This window comes from Ichthyophthirius multifiliis (genome assembly GCF_000220395.1).
Source record: "Ichthyophthirius multifiliis unplaced genomic scaffold scaff_1120509251243, whole genome shotgun sequence".
NCBI classification, from domain to species: Eukaryota; Ciliophora; class Oligohymenophorea; order Hymenostomatida; genus Ichthyophthirius; species Ichthyophthirius multifiliis.
In genome coordinates this window covers 108,799-126,120 of record NW_004086064.1, presented here as the reverse complement: position 1 = coordinate 126,120, position 17,322 = coordinate 108,799, and the positions used below count along the sequence as shown (strand labels likewise).

Sequence of the window (17,322 nt, the reverse complement as noted above, 5' to 3'; positions counted from 1 at the left end):
AAAAAATATAAATGCATTAATATTTATTTGTAAAAAAATAAAAAAATAAAAAAAATATTAAAGATTATTGTTGTAATTGCATTAAAAAAAGAAATTTTCTTTATAATATTTTATAATGAAAATAACTAAAAAAACATATATAAATTAATATTAATAAAAATATATTATGTATTTAATAAAAAGCATAATATTCATTATTAAATCAATGATTATGGTTATTTTGTTATCTTTGATAATTATGTACCGGAAGAGGATTAGGAAACATAAAATTTCTAATATCAGGAAGAGAATCTTAGAAGCAAAGATCACATCTGACATCAAGAGTGTTTTTGACAATAATGTCTCCATTTTTGTTAGTTAAAACAATACCTCCAAAGCATTTTTTATCATCTTGATTTTTTTGTATTACTTCTAATTAGCCAGTATGAATATCATATTAATCTACAGGGATAGAGAAATTATTAATCAATTATCTTTCTTCTAGAAATCTATGGTCATCAACTACAACTTTTAATTTTACATCCTTGTTCATTTCTTACTTTACTAATCTTTGGAAATCAGAAACAGCTTAATCAACAATACTAGAGCATAAGTCTTTGTCTTTTTATAGACAACGGACATAAACTATCTTTTCATCAAATAATTTTATAAATCCTTAAACCATAAGCTTTCTTAATAAATCTTTGTAAAAATTTACATCACTTTTTGTTTTAGTAAAGACACTATATTAAGCATCTGAGAATAATTTCATCATTGCACGGTTTCTTGCTTCCATTTTTTATAGTCTTGCATTATTTATAGCAGAAGAATGCTCAATTCTATGCTTCATTTCAACTTGTCTCATTTTTGTCTCGTATTATTCTTTTATTTATTCTATTTCTTTATCAACTAATAGATTTTTTTCTTTTTCGAACTCTTTTAATGTTTTTACTTCTATTTCGTAACTCTTTTCTTTTGCTTCTTGAACTACAAATTCATGTATACTAACACCTTCTTTATCCATTTTTATGTTATTGTTTTTTTGTATTTTTTTTTGTATTTTTTTTGTATTTTTTTTTTTAGTAAAATTTAATTTTCCTAATAATATTTTAAATAAAAAATATTTTTACATAAATATATATTTATTAATAAATAAATAATATAATTATATTTTTATTTTGATAAAATTTCTTGTAATATTTATTTTTAATTATATAATTTTACTTTTCTTTTTTTTATTTTTTTTCGTTAAAATCTTTATAAATTATATAATTATTAGATTTTATTGTAATAATTTGTATTTTTTTTATTTATTTATTATAAAAGATATTTAATAATATATTTAATTTATAAAAAAAATTAGGATTGTTTATAATTGATTAATTATTTAAACCATATATTTTTATATTTAAGACATATTCAATTTTTCTATATTTTCAATTCCTTTAAAGTAAAATTAAGAGTTTTTAATTAAAATTATTTTATAAATAGTTTTAAAATTAAGAACAGTTTATTATAAATACTAGAAAATAATTAAAAAATTATCATATAATATTTTATTTTTTTAATAATTAATATTATACTTAAAAATAAATAATTCAAGTATAATTAAATAAAAAATTATCATAAATAAATAGAAATATTAATAATCATACTAAATGCATATAAAACTTGTAAAAATAAAATTTAATTAATAAAATTTTCTTATATAATAGTTATAAATTAAGTAAAAAAAGTTAATATAATTAATTTATATATATATATATATTAATATAATTAAAATATTAAAAAAAAAAAATACAAAATTAATATAAACTCAAAAATTAGCGTAATATAAACTTTATTAAAATACAATATCTTTAACTAAAAGTTCTCTTGAACTATCTACCTTCATAGCCAAATGATTATCACCTAAAATAATTGCTGCACTTTTCACATTATTTAATAGATTCTCTAATCTAAGGAAACATCTTACAATACTACCTTCTTAATACGTAGTAAATTAACAAACGTGTAATAAATCAGCTCCATGCATCCACGAATAAACTACTTTTACAAGATCTTAATTAAAAATATTATCTTTCAAATATTATTCCGCACTGTTAGTAACGATAATCTTTTTATATTATAATAATTAATTTAAAAAATCATCATATATAATTATTTTTATTTTACTCCAAAAAATATTTCCTGTTCTACTGTAGATAAAGTAATTTCCATTGCTTATTTATAAGCTCTTATAAACTCTGGACAATAGGTTAATCCAGTTTCATAATCATCTTCAGGATCATATTTCTATCCTTTAGCTTTTCCTTGACAAACAAAAACACTAAGAAGTGCTGTCAACTCATATTCATCAAGATAGTCAAATGCTCCAGAAACAAGTACTTCAGTTACATAAATATTTTATATCTCTTTAGCCACCCTAGCTTTTAAAAGTGGTTTACTATAATCTTTATCTATATACTTAAGTTTTTAAAGTAGAAGCAATTTTCCTTCAAGGCTTTACTTTTAATGTATTTAATCCTCATCAATACTTTAAATAAGTGACTCAAGTTAGTTTCTAATTTCTTTTCTTTTTAAAATCTAATCTAAATGTACTTATTTAAGTTCACATGTATGACATAAGGAAGAAAGCAATTCTTTTGTGTTTTTCATCTTTTTTTCAGCATCTTATTAGTCCGCTTTTATTTTAAATTCTTAAAAACGCTTCACTTTTAGCTTTTAACGAAATGCATTATTGGTTGTAGTTTATAATTCAGGAACTAAAATTGTATCTTTAAAGAAAGGCTTCTTTGATACTTAAGGCCGAGGCACATTTTTTTAAATATTCATCGCCTAAATAATCTTTTTGGACTCTATTTTATGAATATATGTCGATTTAATCATCATATATTTGCATTATTTCGCTTAGTGAAAGATTATATATGGTATATGTATGCTGTTTTTGAGTTCCATGATCGAAAAAATAAACATTTTCTTGTATTTTCTATTCTAATTAATCTTATTAAAAATAAAATTTAGGATTTGTGTTCTAGTTAATTTCATCTATATAAATTATTTAAAGAAATCTCTAATCATGTTTTTATTGGCTTATGGAAACTATAATTCCTAAATATATATTGAAATTCTAATCAATGAAAGAGCAAAAACAGGGAAGTTAAAGATTATCTTAAATATAATATTTATCTTTTTAAAAATAAGCTTAATTTAATTAGTTCATATTTTGAGCAGTATCCAAGTATTTTTCTATTAAAACATGATTTATTTCAGGATCTTTTTTATGGCATTCTAAATTTAAAAGTTCTTAATATTAAGCTTTCAAATCTTTGATTTTACGAATAGTCCTAGGAATTTGGGCATATTTTACATTTTCTATATAACTTTTCTTAATTAAATCTATTATATTTATATATTTTGAAGATAATAAGTTTATTATAGATTCATAACTTATCCTAAATTTAGAAATTAATGCTTCTCCCTTTTGTTTTTTATTTATATATTATTATTATATTTTCTATTACTTTATGATCTAGCATTTTTTCCAAATCAATTCTTGTTGGAAGTTTATTTAAATCTTAAATAAATATTATCACAGTTCCTTTATCATCTAGACTTCTTCTACCTGCTCTTCCACTCATTTATGTATATTCGGAAGAATTTAACATTCTTAAATTAAATCCATCATGTTTACTTGTACTATGAAATATAACTTTTTTATTTAAATATTATATCTATAAAGTTTTATAGCATACCTGTTTTTGTAGGCATATTAATACCCATAGCAAAAGTTTCAGTTGCAAACAAAACTTTAATTAAACCTTTAGAAAATAGAATTTCTACAATTTCTTTTATAAAAGGAATCACATCACCATGATGTACAGCAATCCCACGTGTCAATAAGTCTTTTGTTTTTTATATTTGAGGAACTCTTATGTCTCTAAAGTTAATTTTCATAGCAGCTTAATTGAATGTTTTCTCAATGAATCTCTTTTTTATATTTTATTAAATAAACATTATATTTTTTTATTTTATTTTTACTTATTCCTCTATTGTACAAAAAGTAATATTACCCAATCCTTCTGAAAGTTCTAAAATTTTATTTTTTGAAAATACAAAAACCACACAAGGAAGTAAATTTTAATTTTCACAAATATAAAGAAGCTTTCTGATAGCTTCAAGTTCGCTTTAATTTTACTACCTGTTAAGGTCTTCTTCATTGATTTATTTTATATATTTTTCAGTTATAGACTTCATAGATCTTTTATTTTTCTAAGACATATTCGTATTTTTGAAGATTCCCTTTTATTATTTTTCCTATTTAGCTTATTATTTAAAAACACTAATTGAATTTTTAAGATTTTAAGCTTTTTTTATTTGATTTTTAAGATTATCATATTCTTAAATGCTAAACTTTTCATCTTTTTCTTTAATTACATGAAATTATTCGAAAATATAAATAGAATGCTATAAAGGTACTGGCCTATATAATGTTTTTTATACATAAATAGTTCTTTTTTTAGTTCTTCCTACCCAATTTGCAAAATCCATATAATTAGGAGCAGTTGCACTTAACATAACTAGTCCAATACTTTCAGGAAGCATAATAATAGTCTCTTCCCAAACAACACCTCTTTCTTAGTTATTCACATAATGTACTTCATCAAATATAACCCATGAAATATCCCTGATTATATCATGTCCTTTATAAAGCATATTTCTTAATACTTCTGTAGTAACAATAAGGCAATTTGCAGTTGGATTTAAAGAAACATCTCCCGTAACAATACCTACATCATCTCCGAATTTCGACTTAAAATCTCTATATTTTTAATTCGAAAGAGCTTTTATGGGAGAAGTATATATTGCTTTTCGATTTTTCTTTTATGCTAATGCTATTGCATATTCGGCTATTACTGTTTTACCTGCTGACGTGTGAGCACATACAAATACACTTTCATCTTCTTCTAAACGTAAAACTGCACGCTTTTAAAAAACATCAAGTTCAAAAGGATATTATATTGCCATTCTTTCTTTTGGCAATCTTTTGTAAAAATCTTACAAATTTTATTCATCTTCTATTGCCCATTAAAAGTCTCGTGATGATATTGCTTTTGGATTTTTTTGTTATTGTTCTTTTGGATTTTCAAGCCTATTTATTTTTTTAATTTTTAATTTATTTATTTATTTATTTAATACTAAACCAACTTTATTTATTAAAATGAAGTTAAAGTATGATCTTCATCTTTTTTTTATATATTATCAAGATTTTATTATTTTTATTCATCAATAGTTTATTCATTCTCTTATACTTCAATAATAGCATTTTCTTATTATTTATCCTAAATAGCTATTTCTTCTTCATTTTTAGAAATTTTATCTTATTATTTTTACAAAAATTACTAAATTAAATCATGAGATGAAGCTTAATTTTCTAAAGTATCTAAATAATCTTAATATTTAATTTTTTGTTCAACTTTATCTAACATTTGGTCAAAATCGATATTTTTTTTTTAAAGAATATCAAATTTTCTTTATTCTTCTTAAACTTCTTCATACCATTCACTTTTTACATTTTAAAATACTTTTTCGGGATCTTAAAAAAGTAAATCCTCATCTTATTTTTTTTTCATTAAAGATTCATTTTATAAAGCTTGTCTTCTATTCCATCTATTATTTAATTATAAATGTTCCATAACTCTATTATAAGTTTCTAATTGATCTTATTTATATTATTATTCTAAATGTGCTTATTCAAAATATGATTCTACTTATTCCTACAAATATAAAAAATCTTTTTCAATATCTTAATTATTTTCATATCCTTTTGCTTATGATTTTGATTTTGTTTTTTCTTATTATTTTTCATCTATTTAATAGATTTCTCCTTTATAGTTATCAGGAGAGAATTTTTTGAAATTTTAATCTATTAATTGATATTCAACTTTTACATAATCATTTTTTAATACATCAAAATAGAACTTTGTAGAAAATATATTTGGTTAGCTTATATTATATTCGTCTACATAATGATTTTTACAAACAATTTGTAATTCATTTTGTATTTATTTATACTCAAAATCTATATTTTGCTTTTCTAAGTCTAATTCTTTTATTTCTTACTATATTTTTTAATCTATTTATGCTTTCTTTTTTTTTTTTTTTATAAATTTTCATATTAATACTTATTTTATATTTTTTATACTGAATAGCATTATAAATCTTCATAATGTGAATCTATATGAATATTATTATAATTACATGTATTAGTATTATATATTAATGCTTATTTTGATTTTTCATAATTTAAAACAAACTTGCTATATGCCCGATTATCTTTTACATTAAATTCAATAATACCATTATTTAAGTCAAAAGTTTTTTCTGGTTGTTTGCTTGATTAATTTATTGTATATTCAAAATCTTATAATAAATTTTATTCTAATATTTTTATTTAATTTTCCATATTTTTATTTATGTATATAGTATATTAGTTATTTATTTTTTATATCTTTTTTTTATAATTTATTTTAGTAATAATAAAAAATAAAAGGAAGTATTTAACAAATATAATTTATTATTTTATAATTATTTATACATTATTTTTTTTATATAAATGAATATATCAAATAATTTTTTTTTTTTTTTTACGAATTAAATATAATATTGTTAAAATTTAAATATATATTTTAAATAAATATTGAAATAATATACTTTTTAAAAAACTAATAAATTAATTATTATTACATGTAATTGTCTAAAAAGAAATCAAAGATAAATATTTTCAATAAATAATAATAAAACATATATGAATTTTAGTATAATAATTTATATTTTAATTAAAAATAAATAAAAAATTAACATATTCTTAATATAAGTATTATAAATTTTGTTTAGTTTATAAAATTACATTACAATGATATTTTTAAAATATAAAATTTAATAAACTTTAGTAACTATAATTTTTTATATTAAAAATATTAAATGAAGATAAAATAAATACTGGTTAATAATTAAATAATAAAGTTTTTATATATGATTATTTTAATATTTATAAGCCAGTATATTATACTATATTTACAAACTAAATAATTTTAGCTTTATTACTTAGAATATATCCATATTAATATAAATGCTAGAATATCAACTATTTTTTTAAGTAAAATCATCTACCCATTCTATTTTTTTTCCATCTTCCCATATTCCATATAAAATAGTTCCATCTGCTAATGTGTATATTCCTTTTCCGTGTTATTTACCATTTTCCCACTCTCCATTATATTTTCTTCCGTCAGCCCACATATAAATACCTTTACCCTATAAATGATTATATAAAAATTAATTATTATATATTAAAATTAAACATGCTTTTTATCATAATAATATTATCCTTAATAATATCTTCCATCTTTCCATTTATAAATACCATTTCCATGCATATTATTATTTAACCATTATCCTTTATAAACTCTTCCATCTTTCCATTCAAAAATTCCCTTAAAATAAATAAAAACTAAATAAAAATCTGAATATATAAAAAAAAAGTTAAAATTATTATTTACTTGACCATTTATTTTATTATTTTTCCATTCTCCATTATAAAATGAACTTTAATTAAAAATATATATTTATTAATTTTTATTTATTATTAATAAAAAAAACCCATCAGGCCATTTATAATTTCCTTATCCTTATATTTATCCATTAAAATATTCTCCTTCATAAACGGAGCCATCATTCCATGTTTCCTTTCCTTTACCATGTTATAAATCATCTTTCCATTCTCCTTCATATTTAACTCCATTAGAATAAATATAAACTCCATAACCATTAGCTTTACCATTTTTCCATATACCATCAAAAACATCTCCATCAGCATAGTAAAACTTACCTTTTCCAGTTGGTTTATTATTATCCCATTCTCCTTCATATTTAGCCCCATCTATCCATTTTTAAATTCCAAAACCATCTTTTTTATTCCCTTTCCATTCACCATTATAAATTGATAAACTATTGAAAATATATAAAGGCCTTTTTTCTCTTCTTTCACTATCGCTTGGACAAACTAATTTTTATAAATAAATTTTAATTTTTTAATTTATTTTTACAAATTATTTCTTCATTTTCTGTTGCAAAATAATTCTTTTATGATATACTTTATTATAATTGATTTTTCTGTTAATTTTCCTATTAATATATTTATTTTTGGGAGCTTATTTAATCTTGTTATTAACTCATAATAATATTATTTGGAGAATTAATATCTTGTTCAATAGATCCATTTTCATCATTAATATATTCACTTTTTATATTTATAATGTTTTCATTTGTGTTAATCAATTACTTCTTATTAAATTATTAAATTTAATTATAATTTATTTTTGTAAGTATTACTGTGTTTATCTGCTTTTTTTAGTTATCGGATTGCAAAGTTTTAAATTAAAATTAATTAAATTCTGATTCCTATTTTAATATATTTTAATTTAGTATATATATATATATATATATATATATATTTAAATTTATATTATTTAAATATTTTAGATACAATTTAATTATAATTTTCTGTATTTCTATCAATAACGCAATCACATTAGTTTCCCATTTTAGGATTAAATAAAAATTCTGTTATAATATATATAATATTATTATTAAATAAAAAATAAACAAATACATATTATTAATTAATATAATAAAATCTATTTATTAAATAAATATATATAAATTTTATTTATTTTTTATAAACAAAATCGAATAATATAAATTATTTAAAATATATATATATATAGGATTTAAATTTTATTATCTAAAATTATTTATTATTAAATTTTAAAACTAATAACTAATTATAATAATTTATATATTGTATTTTAATTATTATAATTATATTCTTTGAAGAAACATTTATTAGTATTGATAGAATATATTTATAGTATATAATTTTATTAATATTATTTTATTCTTTTTAATATTTTATATTAAATATATTATAAATATAATTTTTATTTTTATTAACTTTTATTTCGAAATGTATTTATAATTTTGTAATTTTATATAATATAAAATTTATACATGCTTTTTTTATTTTATAATTTATATAAATTTTTTACCATAATTTTATAAAATTAATTATTTTTCAGTGTCAAATATTGAATATATCAAAATTATATAGCCTATGAATATCAACAATTTTTAAAAAATATTATTCAATATTAATATATTAATATTTATTTAATTTAGTTATTATATTTATAGTTTGTTATTAAATAATAATTAATTTAAATATTCATTTATTAATTTTTTTTCATTTAATTCAATATATTCTTATTATTTCTTATTTAAATTTTTAATTCTTAATATTAGTGTTATTAATTTTATTTTTTTTAGAAGACAAAATTAATTATTAATTAATATACAAAAAAATTATTATTTTTACACATCATAATTAAAATGAATTATTTAATAAACATATTTGATTTTCAATAATTAAATAAATAGTATAATTTATTTTATATAAATATGATTAGTTGAATTATATAATTATAAATTAATAAAAATTAAAAATGTTTTAAATAAATGACTTATATGTAAAATTTAAAATCTCTAAATTAAATTTTATTTCTTTTTATAAAGTTAAATATATATTCTTTTAACAAAAAAATATTATTGCAAATTAATTTATTTATTATTAAAAATATTTTATTAATTTTTTTGCATCCACTAATAATAATAAAAAAAAAAAAATATAAAATACATTAATGTATAATTTCTAACCTATTAATTGCTCTTATGCAAATCAAATTATGAATTTCGAAAATAAAGCTATTAATAATAATTACTCTTATGTGAATGAAGATAATAAATCTTTAATAAAAAATAGAAGCCGTTAAAGCAGTTTTAGTTCTATTAATAATTATGTAAATTAAATATTTATATACAAAATGAAAATTAAAATTATTGTTTCAATATTTCTAATTATAAATAGAATTTTTAACAAGATTAAAGATATTCTTCATTTTATAAGAATTAAAACACCATCAATAAGAAAAATTGTCATTACAAAATATATTAAAACAATTATAATTAATTAATAAAATCAAAAATTAATTAAAAAATAAAAATTTATATATTTAATAAAATATATTTATTATTTTATACATTTAATTTTTAAATATTTTTAATAAAATTAATTATAATAGATGGTTTTCAAAGGACGTGTTCATTCAGCAATCCTGAAAATATAAATTACATAAATAACGATTATAAAAGCAAAGACTCAATAGAAATAGATGCTTTAGCATAGGGTTTTAATAGTCAAGATATGATTTAGTAAAATAACTATGATTCTTTTTTTTAAAAAAAAAATAATAATACTAATAACATGATTAATAATGAATTCTATTAATTTAATTCTTCTTAATAATAAATAGTTTATGATGATTTTGGAAATTAAAATAATTAAGAAATGTTTGGATGTAAATATCAAATATATAGAAAACAAGTTGATTATTTTAATAATAGTTGTAGGCTTGAAAAAAAGAATTAATATGGAGATGAACTAACTTTAAGATTAATTGATGAATCTTAATTTATTTAAAATAAATAAAACTTATTAAAAAAGAAAAAAAAAGAAAAAAATATCAATAAAAAAGAAAAAAAATATTAAGAAAAATAATAAGAAAAAACAAAAAATTTAACTAACAAAAGTTTAAAAAAACATAATTATTTTCAAAAACATATTATTAATCTAATAAAAGAATTACCTCCAGCATATTTACCATTTTATCATAAAAACGAGATGATAATTATTATTTAGAATATTTAAAGATGAATCATTCATTTGATAAAATAAATACACTAAAGGATTTATTTCCTTTTAATTTAATGGAGTTTTTTGATTATGATAATTAAAAAATCTATTAAAATTAATATGTTATGACAGGAGTAAAATTAAAATAATTCCATCCCGAAAAAAAAATTGGAAATTTAAGTTGGATACAAAGAAAAGAAAAAGTAAGAAATTATTAAATTAAGAAATAAAGAAGAATGTAAATTAATTAATTCTAATAAAAAATATTTATTTAATTATATATTAAAAAAAAAAAAAAGTAATTACAAAAAAATATCATATGATGTAAGGAAAAAAGTTGCTGATAATAGATTAAGAATAAAGGGAAGATTTGTGACAAAAAAATAAGCCTTACAAATATTAGGTGAAGCTGAGTCAGCTGCGAATAAATATACAGATAAAGAGTTAACATAATTATTAATTCTTTAGGTAAATTCTAGCAAATAATAATAATGATAAATATAATATTAAAATAAAATTATTTATTTAATAAGAATAATGATAAATAAAATTCTAATGTATAACTAAAAGACTATTATATTAAATTATTTATAATAAATAAAAATAAATATTTATTTAATACATTTTATAAAAATAAAAATTATTTTATCAAATTTATTTAAAAAACTTTTTTAAATAAAAATAACAATTATTTATATTGTTTTAGTTAATTACTTACTAAAATATTGTTTTTATTTTAAAAATTTAATAATTAAAAAACATATTAATAATAATATTAAATATACTTATTATATATTTAAAAATTAATTTAAGATTAAAGTAATTCACAGCAAACTATCGCCGTTCAAAAAATGTTATAGGTTTACTACTATAGCAATTTACTTATATATATTCTAGTAATTCGCATATAGGTTCAGGTGATTGTTATAATATAAAGGTTTTTTACATATATATAATTTAAATTTTTAAACTTTATTAATTGAATACAAATAAATGTATAATAATATATTAATTAATATTTTGATATAAATAAATAGATAAAATTAATGAATTTATATAAGAAATTAAATATTATAGATAATAAAAACTTATTATATTTTTCTTTTCTCTTTTTATATAGACTTCAAAAATATTTAAGTTTAAAATTTACTTTTAAAAATTAATTATTAATATGTTTAACATAAATTTTACTTTATTTAATTTATCTCAATGTATTTTAAATCATTAATTTTATAGCTAAATATAATAATATATATATGAATAATAGTTTTTTAAAAGGCTATTAATACAAGCTAATTAAAATTTTGCTTTGAGAATAAGAAAATGAAAAACAAATATCTTAAGAATAAGTATAAAGCTATATGTTTTTAAAAATTATAAATAAAATCTTCTATTATATGCAATTTTTCTAAATAAAATAGTTATATAAGACTGAAAAATAATTAAATAGATTAAATGAATAAAATCTCAATAATTTGAAAAGGTTTTTATGCTTATTTAAGAATAGTAGAATTATTAATATAAGTAAGAAGAATAATAATTAATTTTAATATTTATTAATATATTGTATTTATAGAAAAAAAAAAATTATATGATTATATATTGTTTATTGACTATACCTATAACACCAATAGATATAAAGAACTTCATTTATTAATTATTAGTAATATTTATTTTTATTTTATTTAAAAATACAGCTAAGGAAATATTTAAATAAGTTTTTAAGGTATGAATTGTTTTCTTATTTTTTAAAAAATGATAACCAAAACTTTAATTATTTAAACATTAAAAAAAACATGAAGTGATATTTTTTAATTTCTTTTATTAAAAAAATAATTTTTCTTAAGATTCATAAATTAGGTTAAAATAAAATTAATAAATTTTAGAACTTAATTAAATTAGTATGATATTTAGAGTTATATAATTTAAATGCTATTTTTTGGTAATAATTAAGAACATATAAAATATTAATAGTAATTTTATTAAGTACTTTAATTTATAATGATAAGAAATTCCATATACTTAAATAATTATACTGAGTAGATAGATAACTATAAAGTATGTACGCGGATAACTAGACAATTTAAGTAAATTATTTTAGCATACACTTCAATATATATTTTTTCGATGCGATAACTTATAAAACTATTATGTATTAATTTATAAACTTATGAAAATACTAAATAATATAAAATTAATTATTAAAATTAATATTATTCAAAGTTATTTTTTAAAATATTTATATTTATATAAATCTAATATTTTATCTAACATATGTATTAAAAAAAACATTATAAATAAAAATTAGTTAATTAGTTTTAACATGATGTTAAATATAATTTAATTAAATTTAAAAGTATATATTATTTAATATATATTAAAAAAAAATATATATATAAAAAATTAATTCAATTATATTTATTTTCATTTAATTAATAAAAATAAAAAATATAAAATATTTATATATTTAATAAATATATATAGTATAAAAAATATATATATACAAAAATAAATATATTTATATATATAAAGGAAAAAAAATATAAGATATATTTATCCCTAATTTTAAATAATAATTAAAAAAATAAAAAAAGGAGGAAGAGCCATTTAAAAAAACACAAAAATAAAAAAATGAGGTAAAATTAAAAATATATTTAAATATGAATATTAATATAAAAATACAGTAAAATATCATCTGAATTTTTAAAAACAACTATCTCTTAAATGTTAACTGAAAGAAAGAAAAGAGAATTTTCTGAAACAATTGAACTTTAAATTGGTCTTAGAGACTATGATCCTGAAAAAGATAAACGTTTCAGTGGCTCGATCAAGCTTCCCAATATGCCTTATCCTAACAAAAAAGTTGCCGTAATTGGAAATATTAAACATTGTGATGAAGCGAAAGCTTTAGGAGTAGACTACATTGATGTGGAAGGATTAAAGAAATTCAATAAAGACAAAAAACTTATCAAAAAATGGTCTAAACCTTTTGATACTTTGATTTGTACTGAATCTTTAATGAAATAAGTACCAAGATTATTAGGAAATACATTGAATAAAATAGGAAAATTCCCTATTTCTATTACTGAAGGTGAATCTGTTTCTTCTAAAGTAAAGGAATTGTAATAAACTGTCAAATTTTAATTGAAAAAAGTGATATGTTTGGCTACAGCAGTTGGTACTGATAAATTAACTGAAGAACAAATTAGACAAAATATTAATATGTCCATTAACTTTTTGGTTTCTTTACTTAAAAAGGGATGGTAAAACATTAAAACACTCCACATCAAAACAACAATGTCTAAATCTTATACAATTTACGGCTGAAAAAAAATTATAAAAAAAGAGAAATTATGTTTTTCTCTTTTATTTTGGGAATGCGACACCTCCATTTTTTAAATTATTATATTTTATAAATACAACTTTTTATTTTTATTTTAGATATAAACAGTAAGAAATAGAATCTTGTTTTTTAGGTAAATATATATATATATATATATATATATATATTATATATTTTATTTTATAAATAAAAAAAATATAATTAAAAAAGTGTTAATAATTTATATGTGGAGTGTCGTGTATATAAATATATATATATTTAAACATTTTATATTTTTTTTAATATTTATTAAATTAAAAAAAAACAAAAAACATATGGAATTAAATTTATTTTACAGATAGTAAAATGTTTGAATTTATTTATTGAATATAAATTTTTTAAAGTCATTATTTTATACAAAAACTGATTAAAAAATAAATCAAAACCAATCTAAAACTCTAAAATGAAATTCTAGAGTATTATTATCAAATTTTATAAATTCAATTTTTTATTATTATTCACATTATCTAATAAGTCTTCTTTCTATACATTTAGCATTAATTTATTAATTATTTTATTTTTTTAATTTCATAAATTCAGCCAGACAAAATAAAATACAAAATGCTCTCTTATTAATTTATTCATGAACAATAATTTATTTTTAAAAATCTTCTTTTTAACCATTTATTATATCAATCTTATTTTCTTAAATATTAATATATTTTTATAAACTAAGTTAAAGCAGACTCACCTCTTCCTCAAAATGAACACTTCCATGTTTATTCCATATTTTAAAATCCTTAATATGTTTAAGCTCTTCTTCAGAATAAAGTTATAATTATTCAAAACTTGGATCACATTTGTATTCATCTTTTTTAATAATAGGACCATCAGAATAATAAAAATTAATATAAATATTTCCATTAGTCTATATATTTAAATTTTTAATTAAATTTTAAACCTACTTTAACTCCTATTATTTTTTATTTATATCTGCAAAAACACTAATACTTATTAGATTTTCTATATCTTAATGCCATATCTCATGTTTTATTTCTTTGAAAAAATATTTATATAGTTATTCTACAGTAATATTATTTTCAACTATAAAGTTTTTATATTCATATTAAATTTAACTTTTTTTAGTGTTATTATTTATTCTTACTGTTATATTAAATATTTATTGCTTTTATTCATTTATAATATTTTTCAATTAATTTATTGATTACAAATTTAATGATTTATTTATTTAAGAAGGCATATTTCTACTATTTTATGAAATAAAACTTAAGCTCATTTCTTTTGATTTCTATAGTGTATTTTAAGGAATAAAAATTTCACTTTTATTATCGTAAGAAAAAATTCTTTATGAAAGATAATCAGAATTAACACTAAAATACTAACCTTTGTATGTTTAGCTTAATTATTTATTAGAAAGTTAGTATTCTGTTCTCAACTTTGCTTAATCAATACTTGTTACAAGTTAATTTTATTAATTTTAGGATTTTGTTTAATTATCTTTGCTTAATATTTTTATTACATCATTTATTTAGTCTTTAGAAATATTAATTTTTTATCCGTCTTCTAAATTCAAAATTGCTCCTTATTCAAGATCTAAATATATATATTAAAATAATTAATAATAATAATAATAATAATATAAACCTTTATTAATCTATTATTAATCAAAAAAAGGAAGCATTTAACTATTTATGTTGCTTTTATTTAAATTAAAACTAAATTAATTAATTGGAAAATATTTAGTTGAATTCTTTTATTATTATTAAAAGGGTTAAATAGAAGAATCAAATTTATTTTGATTATTTAAATTATTAATAGATATTTTCTATCTTTATTATGTTGATGGATTATTGAATGCTTGATTTAATTATGATTATTAAAATTAATGGTTTAGTTAAAATTATTGATTTTGTTGTTATTATTATTATTATTATTATTATTATTATTATTATTATTATTATTATTATTATTATTATTATCTTTATTATTATTATTATTATGAATAAAACATTTAACCATTTTTATATAAATTTTTGTTAATATAATCACAATCATGTAATCCTGTCTCTATTAAATTACTTTATAATTATTTTTTTTATATTTCTTAAAATTTATTTAATGAATTATTATGAAATAATCTTTATTTTCTTTCTGCAAAAATCCATTGATTGTTTTAATCTATATTTTAATGAAATTATTATGGAACTTAATTATTATTTATTCTATTTTTTTAATAATATAATATTATTTTAATAATTTTAATACTTTAATGGGTTTAAATATTATCTTTAGTCCTCATATTAATAAATATTTTGATTCATTTTTTTAATTTTTTAGTACAAGAAAATAAAAGAAAGTATTTTAAAAAAATTAATTTAAAAATATTTTTTTAGAAAATAAATTCACTTAAAATTAAACAAAGATTTATATATAATTTAAATTAATAAATAATATATATATATATATATATATATATATATATCTATTATATATTATATATATTATCAAATAATAAAATTATTTTTATATTTAAATATAAAATATATTTTTAATTTAACATTTATATTTACTATTATATAAATATTAGTTTTCGTAAAAAGAAAATTTTATTTGTTAGTATTAAAAATAAAATATATATGTATTTATAAAATATAATAGTCATTTATATATTAATTAATACATAATTATATTCTTTTATATTTAATAAATGTGAAAAAATATTTTTTTTTTAACTGTATATTATATATATTAATTTTCATTTTTTATAAATATGAGCTTAAAATCATGCATTTTTTATCATTATTTTTTATTTAGAATAATCTAAATAAAATTATTTGGTTTAAACTATAATTTAAATCAATAAATTGTTAACTATTATTAATAATTACATTAATTATATAAAAATTTACATAATATTATTTATTTTAATAACAAAGTTTTATTATATATAAGCAGCATATTTATTATATGTGTAATACCTATTATTATTTTTATTAAGAAAACCTAAGCAATCTTGAGTTATAGATGGAATAAGTATAATAAAAAACTAGAGATCTTTAAAAGAAAAAAACATTAAAATTATTATAATAAAATTAAAATTAGTATAACTTTAAATTAAGAATTAGATAAATAAGTTAATGAATTTAAAAATTTAAAATAAAATAACACAACAAATAATTTAGATGTGAAA

The 17,322-nt window shown here is 17.0% G+C and overlaps 4 protein-coding genes across 4 annotated transcripts, besides 21 other annotated features; 1 reads left to right on the top strand and 3 right to left on the bottom strand. All coding sequences in view use genetic code 6, as the record gives it.

Annotated features, from left to right (window-relative positions):
* Positions 1-202: 202 nt before the first annotated feature.
* On the bottom strand, positions 203-1,079 carry IMG5_167080 (vacuolar ATP synthase subunit e, putative; the record flags this gene model as incomplete). The annotated part of the gene is made up of 1 exon (XM_004030102.1): positions 203-1,079. The coding sequence occupies exon 1, from the start codon at positions 1,001-1,003 to the stop codon at positions 203-205; it is 801 nt and encodes a 266-aa protein (XP_004030150.1). The 5' UTR covers positions 1,004-1,079.
* Positions 1,012-1,058: a microsatellite.
* Positions 1,017-1,057: a microsatellite.
* Positions 1,080-1,135: a microsatellite.
* A 660-nt stretch (positions 1,136-1,795) lies between these two features.
* On the bottom strand, positions 1,796-5,007 carry IMG5_167070 (hypothetical protein; the record flags this gene model as incomplete). Its single annotated transcript, XM_004030101.1, has 5 exons — positions 1,796-2,095; positions 2,155-2,445; positions 3,504-3,691; positions 3,735-4,190; positions 4,323-5,007. 5 exons carry the CDS (start codon positions 5,005-5,007, stop codon positions 1,796-1,798), a joined length of 1,920 nt encoding a protein of 639 aa, XP_004030149.1.
* A 125-nt stretch (positions 5,008-5,132) lies between these two features.
* Positions 5,133-5,174: a microsatellite.
* Positions 5,175-6,633: 1,459 nt separating this feature from the next.
* Positions 6,634-6,673: a microsatellite.
* A 406-nt stretch (positions 6,674-7,079) lies between these two features.
* IMG5_167060 (hypothetical protein) lies at positions 7,080-8,282 on the bottom strand. Its single transcript, XM_004030100.1, has 4 exons — positions 7,642-8,282; positions 7,542-7,587; positions 7,344-7,475; positions 7,080-7,296 (listed from the first exon to the last, which is right to left on the bottom strand). The coding sequence occupies exons 1-4, from the start codon at positions 8,100-8,102 to the stop codon at positions 7,123-7,125; spliced, it is 813 nt and encodes a 270-aa protein (XP_004030148.1). The 5' UTR covers positions 8,103-8,282; the 3' UTR covers positions 7,080-7,122.
* A 184-nt stretch (positions 8,283-8,466) lies between these two features.
* Positions 8,467-8,495: a microsatellite.
* Positions 8,471-8,516: a microsatellite.
* Positions 8,517-8,656: 140 nt separating this feature from the next.
* Positions 8,657-8,715: a microsatellite.
* Positions 8,716-8,871: 156 nt separating this feature from the next.
* Positions 8,872-8,915: a microsatellite.
* A 1,131-nt stretch (positions 8,916-10,046) lies between these two features.
* Positions 10,047-10,102: a microsatellite.
* Positions 10,103-10,592: 490 nt separating this feature from the next.
* Positions 10,593-10,671: a microsatellite.
* Positions 10,594-10,639: a microsatellite.
* Positions 10,604-10,651: a microsatellite.
* A 2,487-nt stretch (positions 10,672-13,158) lies between the features above and the next one.
* Positions 13,159-13,192: a microsatellite.
* A 57-nt stretch (positions 13,193-13,249) lies between these two features.
* Positions 13,250-13,307: a microsatellite.
* Positions 13,259-13,314: a microsatellite.
* Positions 13,315-13,379: 65 nt separating this feature from the next.
* Positions 13,380-14,388, top strand: IMG5_167050 (hypothetical protein). Its single transcript, XM_004030099.1, has 3 exons — positions 13,380-13,425; positions 13,474-14,265; positions 14,343-14,388. The coding sequence occupies exons 1-2, from the start codon at positions 13,421-13,423 to the stop codon at positions 14,114-14,116; spliced, it is 648 nt and encodes a 215-aa protein (XP_004030147.1). The 5' UTR covers positions 13,380-13,420; the 3' UTR covers positions 14,117-14,265; positions 14,343-14,388.
* Positions 14,270-14,306: a microsatellite.
* A 1,659-nt stretch (positions 14,389-16,047) lies between the features above and the next one.
* Positions 16,048-16,132: a microsatellite.
* Positions 16,133-16,582: 450 nt separating this feature from the next.
* Positions 16,583-16,634: a microsatellite.
* Positions 16,620-16,689: a microsatellite.
* A 68-nt stretch (positions 16,690-16,757) lies between these two features.
* Positions 16,758-16,799: a microsatellite.
* Positions 16,800-17,322: the final 523 nt, after the last annotated feature.